Source organism: Pezoporus flaviventris, unplaced genomic scaffold (genome assembly GCF_033815535.1).
Source record: "Pezoporus flaviventris isolate CSIRO_AGI_PZ_B2104156 unplaced genomic scaffold, CSIRO_AGI_Pfla_v1 ptg000002l, whole genome shotgun sequence".
In the NCBI taxonomy this organism is placed as follows: domain Eukaryota; kingdom Metazoa; phylum Chordata; class Aves; order Psittaciformes; family Psittacidae; genus Pezoporus; species Pezoporus flaviventris.
In genome coordinates this window covers 44,071,391-44,094,769 of record NW_026892550.1, presented here as the reverse complement: position 1 = coordinate 44,094,769, position 23,379 = coordinate 44,071,391, and the positions used below count along the sequence as shown (strand labels likewise).

Genomic DNA, 23,379 nt, shown 5'->3' with positions numbered 1-23,379 from the left:
GTGCTGCTGACCAGAAACACATGATAAACAAAAGACAGAAACATAAGCAGATTCCAGTCTCAAATTTCACCATTTTAAATCCATAGTTAATCAGTGGGATTGCACCACACTCCAAGTGATTGAGTCCAAAATTTAGCTCTCAGAATGAAAAAAATGGAGCCACACGATCCTACTTTTTAGATACAAACAACAAAGTCAAGACACTGAGTCCCTACTGCCAGCTCTGTTATTGATTTATGTGCAATTTACAAGAAATTACTCTGCCCCTTCTGCTGAACCTGCTTCATCTGTAAAGTGGAGACACAGCTATTTTTTTTTCCCATGGAGCCCACCTTCTGGTCCAGCTAACCACATGAGCACTGATTACAGCCCAAAGGAGGGAATGAGATCCTTCCTTCTGGAGTGGCACAGGATGAACTCAGCTCAGGGCAATCATGAAACTGCACCCCAAGGGTTTAGGAAGGAGACTTGACACTTTTTATTATATAAACTTCTGACCTACTAGGGGTGTACAAAAGTAGGACGTTGCTCTTTTCATTACCTAAGAGTAACCTGCTACTCCCAAGCCTTAAAAAAATCATAAAAGCTAAATATAAAGAATAAGAATGTAATGATGAAATGAGCATCATTCCCCAACATTCCTTCTTTCTTCTGCACACAACCCTTCCCTTCCAGATGAGTATCAGCAAGGCTCAAAGTCTGAAACTTCAGATCTGTATTACAGCCTATAACATTGGGTGGATGGGCAAAAGCCTGACATTTGCTTGTGGAACAGCTGCATTGACAGGGTAATACAGACATTGCCAGTGGATAATATCAGACTTTTGAACGACAGCAATGAAAAACTATATTTCACAATGTTTGTGGGAATGAATCTGGTCCTTGTGGGTATTAAGTAGTCCAGTGTTTGAACTGAAGAGCTAGATTTAGACTCATTCTTTTGACACTGTCTCCCACAGCATCATCATTTGGAAATAAAGTTAGGACAAGACAGACAAGCAGTCTGTAAGTGGGCTGCAAATAAGTGGGCTCAATCTCCCTCTCCAGGGTGGTTTTCAAGACTTGGCTAGAAAAAGACATCCATTGGCCTGATCTTCCCCCCTATGAACAAGATGTTTGACTACATGACCTGCAGAAGTCCTTTACCGCCAATGTTTCCACCATTCTGTGATTTCTCAGTGCAGAAGCAGCAGTAGCATCAAAAGTCTCTCCACACTGCTGATTTGACTAAGGCACAACAGAGAAGTACACGTCCTCAGTAGGGGTACAAGACCACCTCTCACTTTCTTCACATTCTTAAGATATAATTAGATCATTACTGTAATATTTATTAAATATAACTTCACAAGATCAACATTACACAGCAGAAGAAATACAGAAATGCAGAGAAGCCTTCACTAATGGCATTCTGCTGTATAAGAAAAAATAAACCCAAAGTAAGATACAAAATGCCATTCATTAAAATGATAGCTTCATTTACCAGATACTCACTAAAGGGATCCGTAGACTCTTTGATCAGCCACTTCAAGTGCTCCTTTATAAAGGAACAAAAGAAGGGTTGTGTCTATTTGCATTGTTGACTTGATGTATTTAAAATAAAAAAGACCAATTTAGTTCAATCAAATGAAGGCAACCAGCTGTTAAAGAACTTAAGCACATTGCAATCAGCAGGCAGACTATATGCCAGTAAAACCTAGAAACTATTTCTAGAAACAAACTAATTATTTTCTTCCCCCTCCCCAATTTGAGGGCAAGCTCTCACAGTAGACTCCTAGATTTTAGGAATCAAAATCTCTTCAGGTGATTGATATGCTACTAAGTCTCAATAAATTGTTGCAGTGTTTAGCTACCTTCATCCTCTCATCTCCAAGGTCAGGGCAGCTACAGCGAATGGTATCACATTACAAGACTGTGTTTCAGGAACTTTTTTCATTCATAATCCTTACCCCAAAGGGAAAAAAAAAACCCAAAAGCATAATGAAATTAATCTAGTTCCTTCTATGAGCTTTACTGATGTTCAGAGATTAGCTGCAAAGATGTGGATGCCTGAAATCTTCTGTTCTATTCCCATCATATAATTTTTAGTTGGAAAACCTTTAAAAGCATAAGACTAAAGGGGCTGCTTCTTTTGACCTAACTGACCTGTGTTACAGTAGTGCATGACCTGAAGCTATTAGAGCCAACACTGCATGACCTGCCAGCAAAATCAAGAAATAATGATAATTACAGATCACAGTTGCCAGTACAGACATATCTTTAACACTGTCTGAAATACAGCCATTAAAGGTTGGTTAGTATTAGGTCATGAAATTACACATTTTTTGATAAAAGTTTAACATAGCAATAAGCATTATTTAGATTCAGAGACCATCTGTTTTAATCTTACTAATGTGCTAATATTTAACAAAAAAATCAGTGCATGAAAAAGATATCCACAGGCCCTGTTCTGCTTCTCCTCTCTATCTAAACTCTCCTGCATGCCAGATGGTTGCTAATTGCCAAACGAGACAAATGTGCATTAATGCAAATTTTGTGAGCATTATCTAGTATCCATTTCCCTCCTTTTAAAACATTACTCATACGTTTTGATTCACCCACTCCCCAAATGTCTTCCCAGTGTCGTGCTAGATCCCAGTATCACCACTCAGAATACTTTACCTTCTTGCAGCATTTCTTCCACACTAAACATCTGTTAGGCTAATGACATAACCAGAATATTTGCCACAGATCTTGATACTGCTATAAACATGCCTCACCCTGCATTATCTAAATAGTATCATCTTATAATAAAAAGAACTATATTAAATGTCATTTTTATACTGTTCTATCTAGAACAGGTTTTTATATGCTTCTCACTGCAAATGAATTATGTCCAAGCTATGCTCTAAAACTGTTCCTATTTCATTGTATATGAGCACTTTATCCCTCATACTGTGGAGACTCAAGCACAAGCTGATCTAGAAATACAGAGACACAGAAACACGTAAGAACATGATGTTGGAAAGGACAAGTTTAGACCTCTGCAATCACAAGAAATATTGTCACGTGTTTATTAAGCTGATCGTGTTCCAGACTAAAACTTAACCTTACAGAGCCTGAGGAGGTGGTGGTGGTGGTTGGATTTGGCTTTTTTTTTTTTAACTCTTCTTATCCCAGTGTTCCACATTTGTGATTAATTTAATCAAGACTGCTGGGCAAGAACTCACCAGGGCTTTTTATGAAAAAACTTCTACTTCTCTGGCTCTCTCTTGGGAACACCTACACCCACTATTTCATCTTAAGATATCTACCTTTCTTGAGGTTCACTGGATAGCTCTTTATCTGGTCACCTACTATTCTCATGTCCATCTCCACTATTTTATAGGAATTCTAGTACAGAAATTCTTGTTACTAGACCTTAAGTCCAAGTACAAAGACCTGCAGGATCATTTTTGTTCCACTTTAGAGGATGAACGGGATGGCACATTGTTCTTTTAGGAGATGCATTCCAGCACATGTAGCTTAAGAAGACAGTAGACAAGATGCCCTTGAGCAACTTTATTTTCTTTTTCCTTTGTCATGAACTGTCCCCAGAGAAAAAAGTGTTGTGTGTGCAGTAGCTCATTATAAAATGGCATAAGCCATAAAACTGTCCCAAATGGAACTCAAACAGCTCTGAAATGCTGCCCATGTTACACAAGAAGTGTGCTTTGCACTTTAATTGAAGTCTTGCACACTTCACTATTTAGTTTTCCCTCAGCTCTTACAGCAAGGGGCTCCAGTCTTCATGCGCCTGCAGCTCTTTTCCCAGACATGATACGGCCAGATTGGGGATAAGAATCTGACCCAGCAATTTGTCGCCACAGGGTTATGCTTCCAACTATAATGAGAAATGAACCACAGAGTGTAGCAATATCAATTAGCACAGTACGTCATCTAAATAAGGCAGGCTGCTCCTGCTCTAACCTAGAAGCAGCAGCGAGGTGCGCATAAAACCACACTACCCTTTAAACAATGACTTTTCTTCCTCATAGCTCATCCTGGAAAGCAGAACAATCATGACATGATGGCCAGCAAGATTGAAAAGGGAGCAGAAGATACATAATACATGGTTAGAAAGCACATGCGCTACTAGTTGGAATAAAAGACTGTTGAGAGCTGCTTTTTGCTGAACATTATGAGCCACCTACATCATACTGCTAATTTCCCTGTGTTTTCCAAATGAGAATTTGGAATCTGTAACCCAGACAACTGAGGGCAATGTTCTATTGTGAGGGCTGGTCCAACGTGAAATTCCTGTTCCATGGAAAAAAAAAAAATAAAAAAATCAGAAGTTTCACTTTGCTTTTGGCTCCAAATTAGAACTTTTAAAATACTCCAGACCAAAATGATACTGGTGGGGAGGACCAGCCAGAAGAAGGGGAAACAGACTGAAGCTGCTTCAAGCTTCAACTAAAGATCTTTATAAAATCAGATTTCCTTTTGACAATGACTTGGATTTGACATTATTGTAATATGACATGATCTAGTAAAACTTCAGACATGTAGACTTGCATGTAACTGCATCATTTTGAAGAAAAAAGCCAAGTATTTTTAATTACAGAAGGAAACCAGGACATACAGTAATGTTTTAAGCAGACATAAGTAATGTAGGTAATCAAAGACAAAGGCAATACTCCCCTGCAACTTAAACACACTGCTGGAAACACCTACAGTGCTGTTGCGGATATGGGAGGGAAGGGAAAAGCATTCTCTCTTCCATCACATCACACAATAGATACAACCCATCAGCTGTGCTGTAAAAAAAGGCTACAGTTCCCTCTGTTCTTCTAGCTATAAAAGCTACACCACTGTACCATAAAAATGTAACAAAGAAAAAAATCAGACTGTAAAAATCAAATGAAAAGGCCATGTCATGTCAGAAGGCTGGACACCAGGGGCATCCTTTGGAAAGTCTTTTCAAAAAGGAGTGGAAGAGCCAGTGTTAGCTGGTCTGCTCTATCACTTTACTTCATTAAAATCTCATTATCCACCACAGCATACGGCTGAGATCCTATTCCCTGGTGGAGAGTTGAAAGGGAGAGCGTAGAAATAAGGCAAAAGAGAATGAGATTGTTTTTAAAAACAAGAGGAGAAGAAGGAGAACTACAGAAGCTAAAGGGAAGATGTGGCCTTGCAAATCAATATCTGAAAAGTTCATGGGAATTGCTGATGGAAATTCTAAATCCAAAATGTATGTGCACATCTGTTTTGTTTACAACACATTTGTTTGCTTCTCTCTGTATTAAACCCTTAGGTATGATAGTTATGAGTTTAATGGAATAAATAATAAAGTGTTGCTATTCTTGACTGAACCAAGAATTATTTTTCTTGTTACAGAAGCAAACAATCCAAAGAAGCAAAAGTCATAAGAGCTCCTTGTCTTAAACCACAGTTTTACCAAACAACCCTCTATGTGATACATAAACAAGCCTTTGGATTTGAAGTGCGCAGAATTACAGTTTAATAAGCCCTGTTAATTCCTTGGAAAATTTTGCCTGTAAAGAATATGAAAACATTGCCCTTAACACAATTATTTTGGTATTTCATTACTGTTACCAAAACAGAGAAGTAGAAGAATGGCATTTTATTTTTCTGGACAATTTCCTAGTTCATCCCAAACAAGGAAAAAAATAAGGAGAAAAAAAAGGAAAAGAAGGGAAGAATAAATACAGAAATATGGTTCTTACCCTGAAGAGCGGCAGTCTGGTTTATTTCTTTCAGAGCGATCTGTGAGAAAGGAGGCATAATATCAGCACAGAAGTTGGATGTTCTTTAGCAATACTAGTACAGAAGTCTTAAAAGAACTGTGACACTATATGACTAGCAAAACCAAAAGCTAATTCTGTCATACAACTGTTTTTCTGCTGGACTACTCTGTCTGAGACTATGTAAAATTACTGCAAGTTTAATGTTTGTTAAAATTCCTCTAGTCAAAACACAGTGTATGTAATGTTTTGTATTAATGCTTTGGAAGCTTCCCCTCCCTTTAGCTGAAATGAATAGGACTTTAGGGTAAAAATAAGGAGAGGGAAGAGGAAAAAAGGAAAAACCACAGATTACTCAGCGCAAAAAAATCATTCCATGAATCACAGCTGGCAGAGTTCCCTGACAGGATGGGAATAAAATCAGCAGTTGGTTGCAGCAACATCTGCAAATACACTGAATCCAGTGCAGCCCCATCATTAACTCTTCAGTTTCTGGGTGTTCTAGATACTGATCCTTTCTGTGCTTTTAGAAAGGGTTTTGTTTATCATCCATTTCACTTAACTTATTTGCACTGATGAGATTGACCTGCAAATAAAAATCTAAACGATACAATCACATCAACTCAAACTTATTTTGCTGAACAATTTATCAGTTGCTAAAGCCAACTCTAGATACATTTCGAAAAGTTTTATTTTTGAAAGCTCTGATATGCAAAGTATAAAACACTTCTCGTAAGAGTTAAGATTATCATGCAAGCATTACAAAATAACCACTCTATTGTGTTATTAGAGTTCACATATTACCACTTACATTAAGTCCAGAATATCTCTTATCACATGACTGTTTGAACTACCTGAAAGAAGCAATTGAGATTTGTGTTCCCCTAAAATACATATATGCTAAAATCAGAGGGGATTTTAATAATTTATTATGGAAAGATCCACCCTGCAATTAGAAGGATACACTTACAGCTATATATAACCTCCCCTGACCGTGGTAATTTTGCTTCTGATTCCATCTGTGTGTATTTTAAACAGAAGGCCATTTTTCTTGTGTTAGTAAACACTTCACTAAAAAACTTGACATTACAGAAGAATAAGAGTCTTCCTAAAAAAAAAAATTAAAAAATACTCAGATTGTATTTTTAAGCTTAAAGCTCTTGCATTTGAAATAAAATTTCTTTTAACACACATTTGCTTCTGTAGTTTTATTTCATGTACAAAAGAAATATTTTCCTCTCCACATTTTAAGTGCTCATTTGATTATGTTTTCATTGAAGCAGTAAAAAATTACTGCATATCAACACTGCTCAAAGAAGTATCTAATGCTTTTTCTATTTGTAGGTGCTCCCACCAAGCTGTCATAGCCACACAATGTATAGTTTATTGTGTTTCTGACTCACAGTGATCTCCATTTCATCACACCATGCACTATGCTGATAGCTGGAAACAGGATGGTACAGCTCAAACCAGAGTTACAGCAACAGTTGTTCAAACACACCCAGAAGGGCTCCTTCCATCCTCATAGTTTGTTCATGTAGCTTCCTTACCTGTGAGCACTTTAGAAAACTAGGCAGGACTTCCTACTGAAATCTGTTTGCTATGTGCGGCTTGTTACCAATGTTCCCTGTTACATATGCAGCCACAGTCTAACAGTATTTAGACAAAAATCTTTCCACTTCTAAAACATTGTGTGAATACAACAGTGAGAAGGAAGAAAAGAAGTCAGAGCACATGTAAATATAGCATCTGGGAGCTCTCCCCCTCAGCCTACATCCAGTCAGTAGATCCACCACTGCTTGGCCACACTGCCACAACCTGCTCATCCTGGAAGTCAATGCAACTCCCTTTTCCTTTATGTTTAATTGAAATGTTGAAACGGGAAACATTGCCTTTGTTTTCACATATTTTATTTACCACTAAACATAGGGAAAGCACATCAGCCACATGTACACTGGTCTTACGAGAAAGAACAAAGGCAAATAAAATTCTATAAGCATGCAGTTAACATTTTAAAGGAGAAATAAAACTGCTCCTGTTTAAGGTTATTGTGAACTTAATCTTTAAAAAATTTATTTAGTATCAAATGTAACAAGAGACTCAAAGAGCTGAATGTTTCAATTTAGTGCTTAAATTCTGCAGTTCTAGATGCTGGCTTGGCATTACACACGAGCACCAATTCAAGTAATGTCACACATCTCTTGAATATTAAAGCCCAGAAGAAACGGGCTCACACCAGAGACATTGTTTTTCTCTGTTTATTTTGCAAGCTTCTTCAAAGTATCTTGTTGCTAAGAATGACTTCAACTGAAAAGTGTGCTCTCACTAGAAAAAAATTTAAGTATAAACATTTAATGCTGTTGAGAAATGAGTGGAAAGTTAACACCCGTTTTGCTGCTTCGAACTACTTTGAAGCTTCCAATGCAGTTACCTCCCAAAGCAGAACTTCCTCCCTCCTCTTACCCCCATCCCACAGCTTTTAAAAGATGAATTGGCTGAAGGGAGCAAAGAGGGGCACATAGCATTTCCATTTCTGGGAAATACTGTATTTTTTTATCTTAATTATGGGTCTTGAATTGAGCAGCCACCAGAGGGAGCAGGATATCATAATACTCTTCAGGAAAACATGTAGCTATCTCCATCTCTGTTGGATTTTGCCCCTGACAGCACAGCAGTGGCTTCATAATGAGAAGTAACAAGATGCTTGTAACAACATTTCTGTAACAATAGCAATCCTCTAGATAAACCAAGCAATGGGAAAGTGGACTTTTACACAGTGCTGGCAACACTGAAGTACAAAATATATAGAGAAATCATATTCTCACAATAGGCAACTGTTGAAAAAGGTTATACACCTTGTCCTAATCTGAATGCATTAATCCCCAAAGAGCATACTTTTGTAAACCTCCAGGCCTCACCAAATGTAGATGCTAAGATTGATGCAGCAACTTTACAAGGCATCATGTAGAAATGCAATGGATCCTACCATATCAGTATTTTGGTACCATGTGTTGACTTTTACCTTAAATGGAACAACGGTCCATATTAGCCAATTGCATCAGGTCAAGAGCCTCACATTTTTCCATTTAAAATTTCTCCATTTCAAATTCATTCAAACTAAATTGTGCATTTTCTGGGGAAAAGATCTGCATTTGTGCAGGATTTCCAAGACTAGTTGCTTTATTCACACCAAGATAAGCAGTAACTGCCATCAATACTGCAATCTTTTTGTTTTCCATCCTATTAAGGCACACTGTGGCTCAAAGCAACTCTTTTTTTATAGCACTTCTTTCAGGTAAGGAGTCAGAACAATGCAAATTAATTCCACTGCACAGAATCTACTATAAATTTCACTCAATTCTGTTAGGAACTGACATACAACAAAACCCATAAAACTGAGAATTTATTTATGTATTTTAGCATTACAACAGCAGAGTCCCTTATCTGTTGTTTAAAAGGCAGAAGGTTCAAGGAGAGATTAATAAGCAGCTTGGAAGTAACCTTCTTCGTTTAGTTTATGTATAGCTTTCCCTTTGCTCCAAAAGGCCACAAAACCAGGACAAACTCAAATTTGTAATTGTAAAGACAGTTTTTATACTCGCTTTAAATTCTACAGCATGCTGCTGAACTCCGGAGCAGCACATTGCAGGGAAAAAAAACGAAACATTATAATCCCCCCAAATGAAAGGACACTTGTCTGTCACTTTTAACACTAAACAGTACCCCAGACTTGTAAGCACAAAGCACTCCTGCAGTTTTTTATATTTGGAGTAATACTTTTTTCCCCACTCTTAAGCACAACTGATACATGGCTCTCAGTGGGAGGACCCCAACACATACCTAAGAACACATTCAAACTCTGGCTGAGTATTTGATCTTGAAGCCTAGTGACCAAAAACTTGTAATTATCCAAAGACCATATTCTTTAACTTGCTGAAGAGATTAACTACAGTCACCTTTAAAGCCTTCTGTGCACTTTTACAATATATAAGAGGAAAAAAAAAATTACTGGACAACAGATGACACATTTGCCAGTGCTACATTTGCTGCTGATTTGGTTTTGTGAGCCTGAATTTCCATCCCCTCATTCTTGCTCCTATGTTACTCCTGCATTGCAACAGCAGAAGTGTGCATGCACCAGTGTGAACATATGTGCCAATCTAAGAGTGGGGCTGATTGCAGAAACAAGAGAGAAAGGAAACAGACTGTGTAAGCTCTCACCACTTCCCAAAAAGGTTCATATTATAAGAATCTAGACCAGACTCAGCACTGGGAACTTGTCTTGTTCTCAGGCCGTGAATGATAAACAAAATAGATACCCAATCAAGTATAGGCAGATATGTGTGTTACCACACTTGTACCTTCTACCAGACTTTAAGAGGGAAATTTAGGATACAGTTCTTTCTAAAGCTCTTTTTGCAAGAAATGAGCAAATTCTGTATGTACAAACCCCCACATCTTCATACAAGACATCCCAGAGATTAGTGCAATATAATTCTTAGATTATGTACTTCAGGTACAAGCAGACATAAATACCTGCACACCATCATGATCACAGAAGGAGCAACTCAAGACAAGCCCTAATACTTTTTATTTTTATACTTTCATGAGAAAAATACCAATTGACTCAAACCTTCTGAGACAAAGGGTTTATAATCACAAAATCCCTTTCTTCCTAGGCTTTTCAGAAATGTTAGGTCTATGCTTCTGAAAAACATTTCTCTGATGTTGCTAACAGCCAGTAAAATGAAATTAACCATTCAGGAGCACAATACTATTTTTTCTTCCCAAATCAGAGATTTAGCATGCCTGTAGAAACTCTGCATATTCCTCAACTAGACAACAGAGATCAGTTTTATGGTATGTCTGCCTGCCATAGGGTGTTGATACATGACATATAATGAATGCAATACAGTTTGACGTGTGAATAAACACTGTATTAAAAGACCATCTTATAAGCATTCATATACCATATGCCAAATCCAAATGTATTCAAATATTTTGCTGCTCAGGGCTTTGTCCTGCCTGTGGACCAGCACTAAAAGAGCTTCCAGCTTTGAACACCTGTGCGTAGGTACGCTTTCCTGTCACAACATGCCCTTTACCACACTAATCAAAGGCACACTTCATACCTGGGGAAACTTTAAGTTTTCTATAGGGCATTTGGCTTGTTTGTTTTGTGTATTCTTCTGTTGAATAACAGTTTCCTAAACCTATGCATTCCTGGCCACAGGAAGGATAATTTGAGGCTATGACTGCAGGGGATATCACTTCCACCATTTAAGCAATTTCCTTTGACCTATGAAGTACAAAACCATGTGTGGTAGAAACAGCTTTTGTTGTATACATTTCGGATCATTGTTTATACTTTCTGAGAAATCACACCCTAACTTACTACTTTCAAAAAAAGGAATCTCCATCTACTACGCTCTATTATTCTTGGATATAAAACACTGCAAATCCCACCCTTCCAATCCTCCCTGCCAACCCAACAATCCTTTCCCATTGGGCAATCAAAAATTTCCTGAATTTGCTTATCCAAAACAGTATGTTTTTATTGTTGAGATAGCAAACCTCAACAACAAATGACTCCAGTGTGATCTTATGCATTACGCACTTGGAAGTGCATAATGGAAGTGCACTGTGGGTGAGACACAGGTTCACAATAATGCGTTGCATGTCAATTCAGCAGAAGCTATTCCCACTTCAATATCATAGGAAACTAATTCAGCTTTAAAACAAACAAGAAAAATCCTTTCTTGATTATTTCCCCATGAGGCCGCTGACAGCAGTAGAGATGCTGCTGCTTTCTATTTAGGAATCAGGCACTCTTGTGAGTGCAAGTGCAGAGGTCTGAACTTGGAGAAGAACTTGGAGACTAGAAGGGATGAAATGACAGAGAGAGAAAGAAATTTACTTATTAAAAGACTGTAACACACTCAGCCATAAAAGCACAACTTCTATAAAAACAGAAGAATGAACCAGGCAAACAACAGTATTTTTTTCTCTTAAGATACCACTGAAATACTCAATAGCTTGTTCTTGGAATATTTTGCAGTCCTTTTTTATTAGTCCCTATTTATGTCACTATTTATTATGAAAGAATCTCCAAGTCATTTACACAGTTCACATAAACCACCAAGAGAACATTCTTAAACCTCAATGACTTTGTTGCAAGTACTGATTTTCTAGAGAAGTGCATCTGAAAATAGCCTATTAACAAAATATTTTCCTCCAGTGACACGTGTAATTGTGCCCAAAAGCCACACAGAAATAAAAGTACTGGGAAGGCAAATTGCTTCTCACATGCATTGGATTTTTCTTGAGTATTACAAAATGGATTATTCCCCAAAAGGTCTCTTGCACTTTATCATAAAATAAACATTACAAGATCCAGAAACATCATAAAAGGGATTAATTTGAAATTGATTTGTTCAATAATGTTGGTATATACTGATGAATTGTTGCTACCTGAGATAACCCTCATCCATTAGCTTTGAGCACATGCTTAGAAGTTGTGCAACTCATAGTATTCCACAGAACAGGAAGCCCAGCACTTGTTTATTCTTGAAACATGTAATATTTTAATCCATATCATTTCATAACATAGAGATCAGCATCCAAAATTCATTTTTTAAGTTTTGAGTCACCTGGCATTCTGAAGACATTTTACTGAGGGGTGTGATGAGTTTATCCACATCTATTCCAAGGTAAGTGTTAAGCATCTACCAAATCCCGTTTAAGGAACCTGTGACTCCTTTGTTACTGGTACAACATGTGCGCGTGTAAATCTGCATATGTGCGCCCTTTGGTCCTTGATTAGAAGTCACTATCTATAGCTGGATCCCTTGCACCACCTTGGATTCCACCACCTCCTTCAGAAGGCCCACCTGTGTAGTAAATCTGATCACTTAGCCATGCCTTCTGTGTCCATGGGAAAATGAAGGTGCACAGACTCACATGACCAACACTAAATTAGGGTTTTACTACAACTTGAGATAGGAATTTGAAACAGAAGCCAAATTCAAACAGTGGGATTGCACCAAAGCTCCCGCTAATCCGTAAGAATGCCAAAGATCAGAGGATTACTGCAGCAGCCCACAGGTCCTATGTGACTGTGCTAAGGACAGAAAGATGCAGTCACTGGACACTGGACACCAGTGACATTACTTTCTTAACACAGGTCTGCATGCCTAACCAGTAAGGAACATACAGACTTCCTCCCAAGCCCTAAAACTGAAAAAGATGACAATGGTTTACAAAAAGGGAAGATAGGCAGAAAAAAGAGGGGGTCAAACAAGGAAATGGCAAGTCACAGGATAGAAACATCACCTGCTGTGATGAAAGGAGGCAGACAACCTCTACAGAGCACAGGGATTTTACACCACTCGGTAAGATTTTCAAGGATGCTCAGCAAAAATAGGTACAGTTCAGAACACACAGCTTGGCATATTATATTTTATTAAAAAACTGATAATATGGTTGATTTCCAACAACTTAAAAAACATACAAATCATAGTAAAAATACTGTGGCCTCTCTGTGTACAAAATGAAATCAGTAAGTCACAGTTCCAAGAAATGCCTTATAAACAACCCCTCATATTAGACACCTACCCCTTTCATTCTTCACATGTGACCCTTTTATTTCAGACAAAAGCTGACTGCACCTGTCTCTGGGCTCCTGAGAAATTACAGTATTTCACAGAGCTTTCACATCTGTTTTTCCAAATATTTAGCAACTGTACTTCCTCCTTCTTCCAGCCTCAAAATATACACAATAGAAAAAGCACCTATTATAAAAGTCATTCTTTTAGCTGTCTCTAGCCTTGACATCAGACAACATGTCATCAGTCTTCTAAACACAAAATCCATCCGTTCAGTTGCCATTCACGGTAACATGAAGCAGTTTTCCTAGTGTTCAATGAGAGACTTCAAAAACCATAAGGCAACTTAAAATGACCAAGCAAAATGATGGCAAAGCCATAAGCATCCAGAAGCCCTCAAAACAAAGGACCCTGTTTTTAGCACAGACAAACCCAGGGTTCACAAACACTCTGGTAATGCTGGTAAAGACTGCTCCAATTCTGTAGTACCTTGGAGAGAAATCTCTCCTTCCACATGCTCCCAGACCTCTCCTCTTCCCACTCATGTGCACACACCTAAAAGGCCTACACACCCTCTCAGAGGCATCCAGCCTCTGTAAATACAATAATAAGTACTTCTACATCGCTATGATGCAAAGAGTAAAATACCATATGACACACTTCAATTAAATAGTTCTTGATAATGCATCCACCAACATCAAGCTAGTGGACAGCAATTAGAGAAATGAAACGTGCCTAATGTCATGGCAGCAGCTACCATGCACTTTCCAGAGCTGATACTGGTGATCTACAGCAAGCTTTCCACACCAGCATAGAAAACTACATTTTTGTCATCATGAAGTTATGCTCATGAGCACTGGATACATGAGGTCTGCAGCATTATTCCATCTCATCATTCTGCAATATTTGTCCCATTCTTCCAAGCACTGTTTTGACCTGCTTAAACAACATATGTGGTAGACTGCAGCAAGTGACCTACCCTCAGGAACTCCATTTTCAGGTGAACTTCATTGTTACAGTCAGGAGAACCCTGGGTGTTTTGTCAGACATACTTGCAAAGGTTGGCACGCATATGACAAATGACAAATTTTACAGCATTTGCCTTCAGATAATATGTGTCACCTGAAAATGCTATTTTCAAAGTACTAGGTAGAAGGAGAAATATTTGTTCCATAATGTTAACTTTGATCCCAAGTCCCACATTTCTATTAGTTTCTGCACCCTAGATTTACAGTGCAGACAGTTATAAAATGAATACAGCACACTGATGGAGCTACTTTATTATGAAAAAGTTGTCAGAATGCTGAGCTTTATTCCAGGCGTTTATGTCCCAACAGGATGAGCCAACAATATTTTAATAATGAATAACATCACAGCACAGTCAAATATTACTGTGAATGATTTAGCAGAGATGCGCACAACTTGAACCGATTTTCATGTGCAGATCTATGATATTGAGTGCTCAGGTTTTAATGCAAGTTGCACGATGAATACAAATGTATCACCTGAACAACTGATACCAATTTTAGCTGATCTCTTCTAAATAGAAGCAAAATGTTATAGCTGAAGGAAAAAAAAAAGAAAACAACAAATGATTTCTTTTATGCATACAATACTCTATCTAGAGGGTGAATGGATCAGAAACCCCTTTGTAGGAAATAGTGCTTGAAACTTTAGCCAAGTTTTTAACAGTGTGAATTATCATCCTCAAAACAATGTTCAAAAAGCAAAATATCAATGATAAATTTATCATTGCAATTCAAGAACTAAGGAATACCCAGTAAAAATACCCACTAGCATGTAAAAGGTAGTTACTGATTTTATGTAATGAATAATTATGTTCCTTACTACCATGTAAGATTTGAAGATCAAAAGTGTAAGTGGATTCAAACGAGGAGTTGAACTTCTGAAAGATAAATCCATTGGCAAAATATAGCAGGGCCTCTCATATGCATCCTCCAAGAAGTTGCTAAGACATTGACTGCAGGGGAAGGAATCTCTTCTGGAAATAAAAATCAAATAGACAGTGTTGGTTGCATATTTTCCTGAAGACATTTGTAGGCAATCGTAAGAAACAGGTTACCTGAGGAGTTGAATCTTTTGTCTGATCCAGTAGGACATCCCTAAGAATATGAAGTCACAAAATTTTTGCTCCATGTCTTTTTCCAGTTTGCACACTGGGGCACATGAGAGCTACTACCATGGCTCTGAAAGGGGAGGTGGTACACCCTATTAGTTATAGAAACAACAATGTCAGTCATTTGAAATCTTCTGCATGCTCTGATCCAGTAACATTTTCTCCAAAAGCCTGAACAATCTGACTGAAGTGGTGACGCACACACAAAATAAATACAACCTCTTCAAAAGCTTAAGGGGAAAAAAAAGGCAGTAGGAAAGACACAAACAATAAGATCTGCTGCATTCATCTCCTACTATGGTATGCAAATTTTCAGTCTTGCTTTGAGATAGCCCTTCAAGCCAGACTCAAACACAACTACATATAGCCATAGAAAGCAGGTATAGATTTGTTTTGTAACGTATGCAAGACTTCATAAACCAATTAAGTTCATCTTTGAAGCACCTTATTTAGAATTCCATTAAGTCTTGCAAGAAGATCCTAAATTGTTAAGTCAGAATGTCAAACTGATGTTTTTAGAAACACATGAAAACCATACAAATCTTTGCTGATTTACACCACCACCTGAAGCAGTTAATGTAACACAGCACAGCATCAGATGGTCAATTTAAAAATACCAATATCAGTAAAAACCTGTCTTTCAAAATTCATACAGTTCAAAGAAGAAGTTTTCTTCCTATGTGCTATCAACCACTTAATCTGTGCTTTCCTGCAAAACTTATTTTTGTCCTTCACTGAAGGGAAGGATATTTGCCAAGCATAAACCACAGATAAACAGACGATACATTGTCTTCCCAAGTTGGCTGTTGGAACACTTCAGTAACTTTGGTGCATGCTGATTTTCAAGAGAACGGTAAAAAAAATCTTGGCCAGCAACAAAGCCATTCCACTCCATTTTTGTACAGTTTGAGAACCCGAGTAAGTAAGACAGGACTGTGCATTGAGAAGGTTGAAGAGGCTGGACTTCTGTAGTCTGGCAAAGAGGAGGCAAAGAAGCTGCTGCAAACTCCTCTCTTTTGATAGACTTTTCAAGACACAGCTAGACAAGGCCTTGGCTGAATGGCTCTAGCCTTGGCAACAGTGCTGCTTCAAGCATGAGGCTGGAATAGGTGACCCCAGAGCTCATTTCCATGGCCACAGACACAAAATCATCAAAGCGGAGAAATTAAGCCATGCTAAATGTAAAGCACTGTATTTAACTATAGATAATAAACATCAACAGAAGTTTATGTCAAAAGGCTTTAAGAGCTATCAAACTTTTTTTTCATACTGCACATATTGTACAAGATACTTGTTGAAGCAACACACAGAGAGATATATCAATTTTTAACGGAGAGTCAACACTGCTTCTCTGTGGTTCCCAGATTTTAAATCAAGGTTCACCTCTCAAAAGTAAACACTGGCAAATTTATTTACAAATATTAAAGTTTTTTTCCATCTGTAAACAACCACTACTATGACAAAATCTTCTTGCAATGAGGTTATGATTCATTCTGCCCTTTGCTGCCCATCCCCACTCTTTATGCAACAACCCCAATTTATCATTTGTTACCTTGACAGGAAATGATTGCTTGCAACACAGTTATAACAGCATGGTCTTTAGGCAACCATAAATCAGTGGGCTATTCTCTGGTTACAGACTCACTGCTCCTTATGCAACGATACATTTTTGTGCCTTGCTTTGGCTATAACCTAAATGAAGAAAGTCCATTTCATCATTTACTACTACCATTAATGCTTATTTATAATACTTATTATTTATCCTTCTACAGTTTCCTTGGCTAGGGAATCACCTTGTAGACTATCAGAAGTTACTGTTATTTTTCTTAGAGCAGCCTTCATATCCAGAAGAATTGTTTCTTCAGAAGACATAACATTCTTTGTGGCTCAGTCTACACTCTTGGCCAAGTAACTGCAAACAGGTTTTTTCTTGCCACTGACAGTACACTCAAATTTCAAGATATGCAGGTGAATTTCCATGTATAGGCTACAATATTTAACTTCCATAAAAGCTTTAGCTAGTGTCTTACAGTGACCTCAAGTAAGCTACATTCAAAGCCTATGAAGTTTATTGGAAATGTGTGCATCACCTTAAATTGGCCATGGAAAAGGCCCAATCAGGTAATTTTTTTTAATACTTGCATAATACAACATATCAGCACCAGTTAGAGATTATTACAGCAAAACTACATTATTTGTGCTCCTCAAATGTCAAGTGTTTTACTTTGGTGGTGTCCCAGGCAATTATTAAAACTGAAGCCCTTCAGCATGCACTGGGACTACAAAACCAAAACAGACTAAATCCCCAGAGAAAGATGGAAGAGAAATACCCAGCTGACAATCAATCCTACTGCTTCCTGACCATCCGAGAATACCGATCAAATACGTAAAACAAATACCTGCTCACATGCTGCCCCCACTCATTCGTTGCTGAATAATTTGCAATAATGGTTATCCTCACTATGGACAAGCAGAACAATTTCCAGATCAGCACTGAAGAACACAGGCATGCAGAGGAAGACGTTTCCAACTGAACAAAGCTGAATTCCATTCTGTAAGATGCAGATCTTTATGCTTCTTAAAGATAAGATTTAGTTAGAATTTTAAGAACACAGCAACTAACTCTTAGAGTCACCTTTCCCCTAATCATGCTTTCTCTCTGCTCCAGAGTCACCAGCACCCCTTGGGAAGTACTAAGGCCAAGATGTTCATGTTATGATCCGTGAAGAATTTCAGACCAACTTATTCTTTACTTCTTAAGGCCAAACACATATTTTGCATTAACATGGAAACAACTGCTGAGTATTCACTTATCTGTAAAAAGTCCATGATGCCTGCAAATTCATGTTCACTGAATTTCATCAGACATACTACACAAATGTACCCCCATAACCTCTCAGCATGTTGAGCAGTGAAATAGTCAACCTTAATTTGTTATACTGGACACAGCTCATTGTTCTCAGCTTCCAAAACAAGTCAGCACCAGTTTGATGTGGGAGTTGTAGGAGCATAAAGAATTGATCCAACTCTGAACTAGATCTTGTTTTGGAAAAAAAAAAAAGCCAACAAAGCAAATGCCAACAAAGGACTCAGTCGATCAACCAACCACAAATAGATTATTTCATTCATAATCTACAATTATCTTATAGATTTTAAAACATCTGGAATGCTACAGTGAAATGAGAGGAAGGGGGGTGTAGACAAAAAAAAAAAACAACAAAGAACTAACAAAACAAAATAAACCAAAGATATTTCAGTCAGCATAGCAAAACATGCAAAATTTACAGCCAATGTGTGGGAACAAACCACAGACAAGCATTTGTGATAAGTAAAACAGAGCAATATTAAATTAAGTCAAAGCCTTGCCTTGTATCATTGACCATCTGTACTTTTAACCACACAATAAAGTACAAATCCCAATAGCTCTTCATTATGAACCCAAATAAATTTCATTATTGACTTCTATATTGGGCAATTCTATTTTATTTCTAAGTAAAGAAACATCTGCCACATCCATAATGGGCTATTTTTTCTCAAGGAACACTGACCAGAATTCAAAGTGAAATAATACAGATACTGATTATGTTAAGAATGCCTTGTGCACTTTAGATAACATCAGAATACTGAGATATTCCCTCAGCCCTAACGCAGCAGCAAGGACACATAATTAACCAATGCAGTTCATAACTAAAATTAACTACATTCACTATAAACTTTCCTGCAAGTTTGCTTATGTTAGTCAGCAGTCACATAATAAAAAGCTAGTCAGAATGGAAAAGCACACCAGATTAAGGTCCAAAGTTAGGCTGGAGAGAGCCCAAAAGTCTATAAGGAAATAGGATTTTAGTTTCATTTTTTTGCTGTTGTTGGTTGTTTGGTTTTTTTTTTTGCTTCCAGTTTATTAAAATCAAACTAAATAAAACCACTAAACATAAAGATTCCATCATTTTCTATTAATTCCCAGAGCAGAGCAATAATGTATGTGATAGAAATATGCAACAACAGGGGTAGAAATCAATTTTGTTATTTTACTTATTTATATAGCAGTAAAAAACCCTGAAGGTTTCCAGCAAGACTGGCTTCCTTTCCCCCAGCAAGTGACCAGATAATTCAGTTTAATGAACTCATGCAGCTACTTTTAATTTTCTGAATTTTTAATGAATGTATCCTAGTTCTCCTCCTTATCACTTAGATGATACTATACATGTATAAAAAAATAATCAAATACTCATCATTTTCTCAAAGGGAAAGTAATTTCATTTGAACAGTCTCAGATTTCTCTACTTAGCATCTTCTCACAGGTTTTCCAGAATTTTTCTTGAATTCAGAAAAACATTTCCATTGTCATGACGTGCAGTGGGGCAAAAGCAAACAGACAAGTCACCTGAGCTATCTACAACTGCTTCATGGACAAGGATGGTCCTGCCAATCTCAACTGCTCATGTCTCCAAGTTTCCATTTCCTGCTTTAACATCAGCTCTACCACTTGTCTAGTGCTTAAACAAGCCTCTTCAGCTCATTAAACCAGCAAAAATGCCCCCAATCCAGAAACAAACAAAAAATGACCAACCAACCAACCTCCCAAACAACCAAATAAAAACACCTACATGAGCAGATCTCTAACAGCTTGCAGGCTGCAGTTTCGCAGCAACCTAAGCCAAACTAACTCCTCACTGGCATAGTCTCTTACCTCCCTCCGGCTGCATGTTCCTACTCTTTCCCTTGTGCCAGCTTCAACATTCATCACAACCTCTACAAAACCATTCCAGACAGCTGAATCAGCAGACTCCCATCCACTGAAGAGGACAAGAAAAATGGTTCTCAGCTCAGCCAATGCACCAGAACAGGTTGGTGCAGGTTCCAGTGAGCACAAGGGCTCCAAGCGAGCCCTCAGCAGCTACTGGGTAGATCAGCCCAGGCTGCCACCAAACCACAACTTTGGCAACTCCACTCACCAGCAGGTCGGGCAAGCAGCGGAGCTGACACAGGGAAGAGAACAGAAGTGAACATCCACAGAAGAGATCACACCTCCAGCAGCAAAAAGCTGTTAGATTAGTTTAGCTGGCTTCATCCTACAGTATGTGGCGTAGCACAGCTGTGAGTAGCTTCGAGGGAAAATACTACTTCTTTGTTCCACAGTTTCCTGTGTTCTAGTCCTCCAATAAAATATCGCTAATTACATGTCTGAGTGTTTAGTAAGACAGAAGCATTTGTGAACTTTCACCTTTCAACTACTACTTTGTATACACGCCTTATATGTGCAGGACAAAGGTGAACAACTGCCCTTATGCACTTGCGTGCATAAGCTGCACATACCAGAAATGTAAATTGCTCACATTCACAATTAGTTTAACAGACTGAAATGCTTAAATTGACTGTCTGCAAAGATGCAACTACAACATTTCTTAGACCCTGCAAAAATATCCAGCAGGCTTATTTAACACCTATTTTACATTACCATTTTGGTAGTGTAACTGCATATTACATGCAAAAACAAAAAATACCAACCCCACTTATTTTCAATAGGCTTATAAATAAAGGCGTAAGAGAATTGTCAAATATGGGAAGAACAGCAAACTCATCCACTTTGGGTGATACTCTTCACAGTTGCCTTAAGAAAGCTCCGCTGGGAATCTTCATGTGGCATAAAGATTCTGTTTTCGACTGTAGAGTCTTGCGAACAGATGGAAAGAAGGCGAGACAGCTAAAGCAGAATGCCATTCATGCACACATACTTTACACTACTAATGTAAACAGTGCCTGGCCCATTTCAAAGAGGGATTGTCAGGACAAGGTAATAATAAAAGTTTAAAAAAAAGAACACAGGTAATAATAAAAGGTAATAATAAAAGGTAATAATAAAAGTTTAAAAAAGGTAATAATAAAAGTTTAAAAAAAAGGACACAGGTCCTTTATTACTGATAGTAGCATTGTGCTAAAGACAAACCATGAGAACAAGGTTTGCTCTACAAGGCGGCAGCAAAGTTTATATATACATATATATATAAAAGCAGCAGAACCAATTGCATGTTTTCCGCTAATAAAAATCTCCACAAGAAGTACCTTTAAAACCCAGACACTGTGACTAGCAGCGTGAACATTCAGCTATTGAGGAAACCATTCAGGAACCAACACTTGGTTTTTTGCACCCTTTCACCTAGAGAAGGCAAAACCCTGCACACATGCCAAGCCACAATGGTCTCAACAGGCTCCTGCTAATCCTGCACCTGCCCAGCTATCCAGTGCCATGTGCAGGGTCACTGGAAGCCACAGAGCCTGCCTGTCCCGAGTTGTCCCCCCGAGTCCCTGGAATTGCTGTGTTTTTGTCATCTACAAAGGAACACTCAATTTAGTGTTGCTTATGGACGCAAAACCACATGAATTGTATCAGCTGCTATATCATTAAGGTTGTATCAGAATTAGACAAAATTGGAATATTTGGAATTCAACTTTAAATACACGGTGTGGCTGACATTTTCACTGGAAATGGCCCTTATGAAAACGATTCATTCTGGAGGGAATTTTTTGCTGACAGAAAAAGAAATGCTTACATTCACACCCGAGTGACTACAGGAAGGTGATACATGTGCTGCCCCTCGGTTAACAATGATATCTGAATTATATACTATCAACTGCTGCCAGGGTCCACTGGATTTCGGCATTTCAAATAAATGCTTGTTGTGACCTTCTAGTCTCTCTATAAAGACATTACTTGCTCCCAAGCTTCTATCTCCATGCCTTTTCACGTACACTGATCCTTGCCTCCTGTTTGCAAGGCCTGCTGTCTATATCCACATGGAGATGGTTACATGTGGTCAACTTTGACATCCAGACGTTCCTCCACCTTGGTACTCCCAAGAAAAATCGGTATTTTATTTCTTTAAGTGGCATCTTAAGCACCTGGATTTATCTCTGGTGGTCAGCGCATGTCCGTGTCAGCATCAGCTCAGAGAAGGCAGGGGCTCTAGGGCTGACTTTCCGGGAGGAGAGCCCGCGGGGTACGGACCACACCGGCCCATAGCTCGGCTGCATCTGAGCTGAGGTGACCGCGGGTGAAGCCGCCCGGGTCGGCACACACTGGGGCGGCACTTCCAACACCACCCAGTCCCTTGCAGGGTCTCAGAGCCGGAGACCGGGCCAGGGCTGGCCCAAAGCAAGAGACGCCACGGCCCGCCGCGCCCCCCGCCCCTCACCTGCCGCCGAGCTCAGGGCGACCCTCCGGTGCCTCCGGCCGAGCTCCCGCAGCTCCTCCTCGTCCTCCTCCAGCCTCCAGGCTTCAGCCATCGGCGGCAGGGGGGCGGCTGACAGCATTCAAGAAGCGGGGGCTGCCATGTCCGTTCCCCTCAGCACTGCCGCCCGGGCCTGCCCCGCACCTGCGCCCTCTCCGCCCGCTTCTCCTGGCGGGCTTTCAGCGTGGCCCGCTCCGCGCTTCTACCGGCGTAGCGAGCGAGGGCCGAGGCAGGAGCCAGCGGGCTGGAGCAGAGGCGGCGGGGGCAGCCTTTCCTGCCCATCCGCGGCTCTCCAGCGTCAGCAGGAAACCCGGCGGCCGCCCGGCACCGCCACAAAAGGGGGCGGAGGAGGCGGTGGCGGGGGGAGGTACCTGGCGGCCGCCGCCGGGCAGCGCTCCGCCGCGGCGGGCACCTCGAGGCAGCCCCCGAGGCCGGGCCGGGCTTCGGGAGGGTTTGTCATGGCCGATGCTAGCTGGGGAGCGTTTGAACCCGAGCACCCTGTGCTAAGGGGTAACACGGGGTTGAGGCGAGGGGATAGGAGATGTTCCTCCCCTAGGGGCGAGGGGAAGGGGGTGGCCGCAGCCTGGCCCTGACGAGCCGGGCACTGGGTGGCCCATAGGTTGATGAAGGCAGGCGTTCAAACGGCGGCCGGCAACGCTTCGCGGCCAGGCGGATGTATTTCT

At 39.5% G+C, this 23,379-nt stretch overlaps 1 protein-coding gene across 3 annotated transcripts in view; it reads right to left on the bottom strand.

Annotated features, from left to right (window-relative positions):
* Positions 1-23,163, bottom strand: part of SH3D19 (SH3 domain containing 19) — an 82,756-nt gene extending 59,593 nt beyond the window's left edge. The window contains exons 1-2 of one of the 3 annotated variants that reach the window (XR_009747452.1): positions 22,661-23,163; positions 5,709-5,748 (exon numbers count right to left, since the gene is read on the bottom strand). Coding sequence is in view for 1 of the 3 variants with exons in the window: in XM_061476625.1 (XP_061332609.1) it covers positions 5,709-5,748; positions 22,661-22,778 (158 nt within the window). In the remaining 2 variants the exon portion in view is untranslated. The remainder of the gene's footprint in view (positions 1-5,708; positions 5,749-22,660) is intronic. The other 2 variants (XM_061476625.1, XM_061476631.1) reach the window with 2 other exon arrangements.
* Positions 23,164-23,379: the final 216 nt, after the last annotated feature.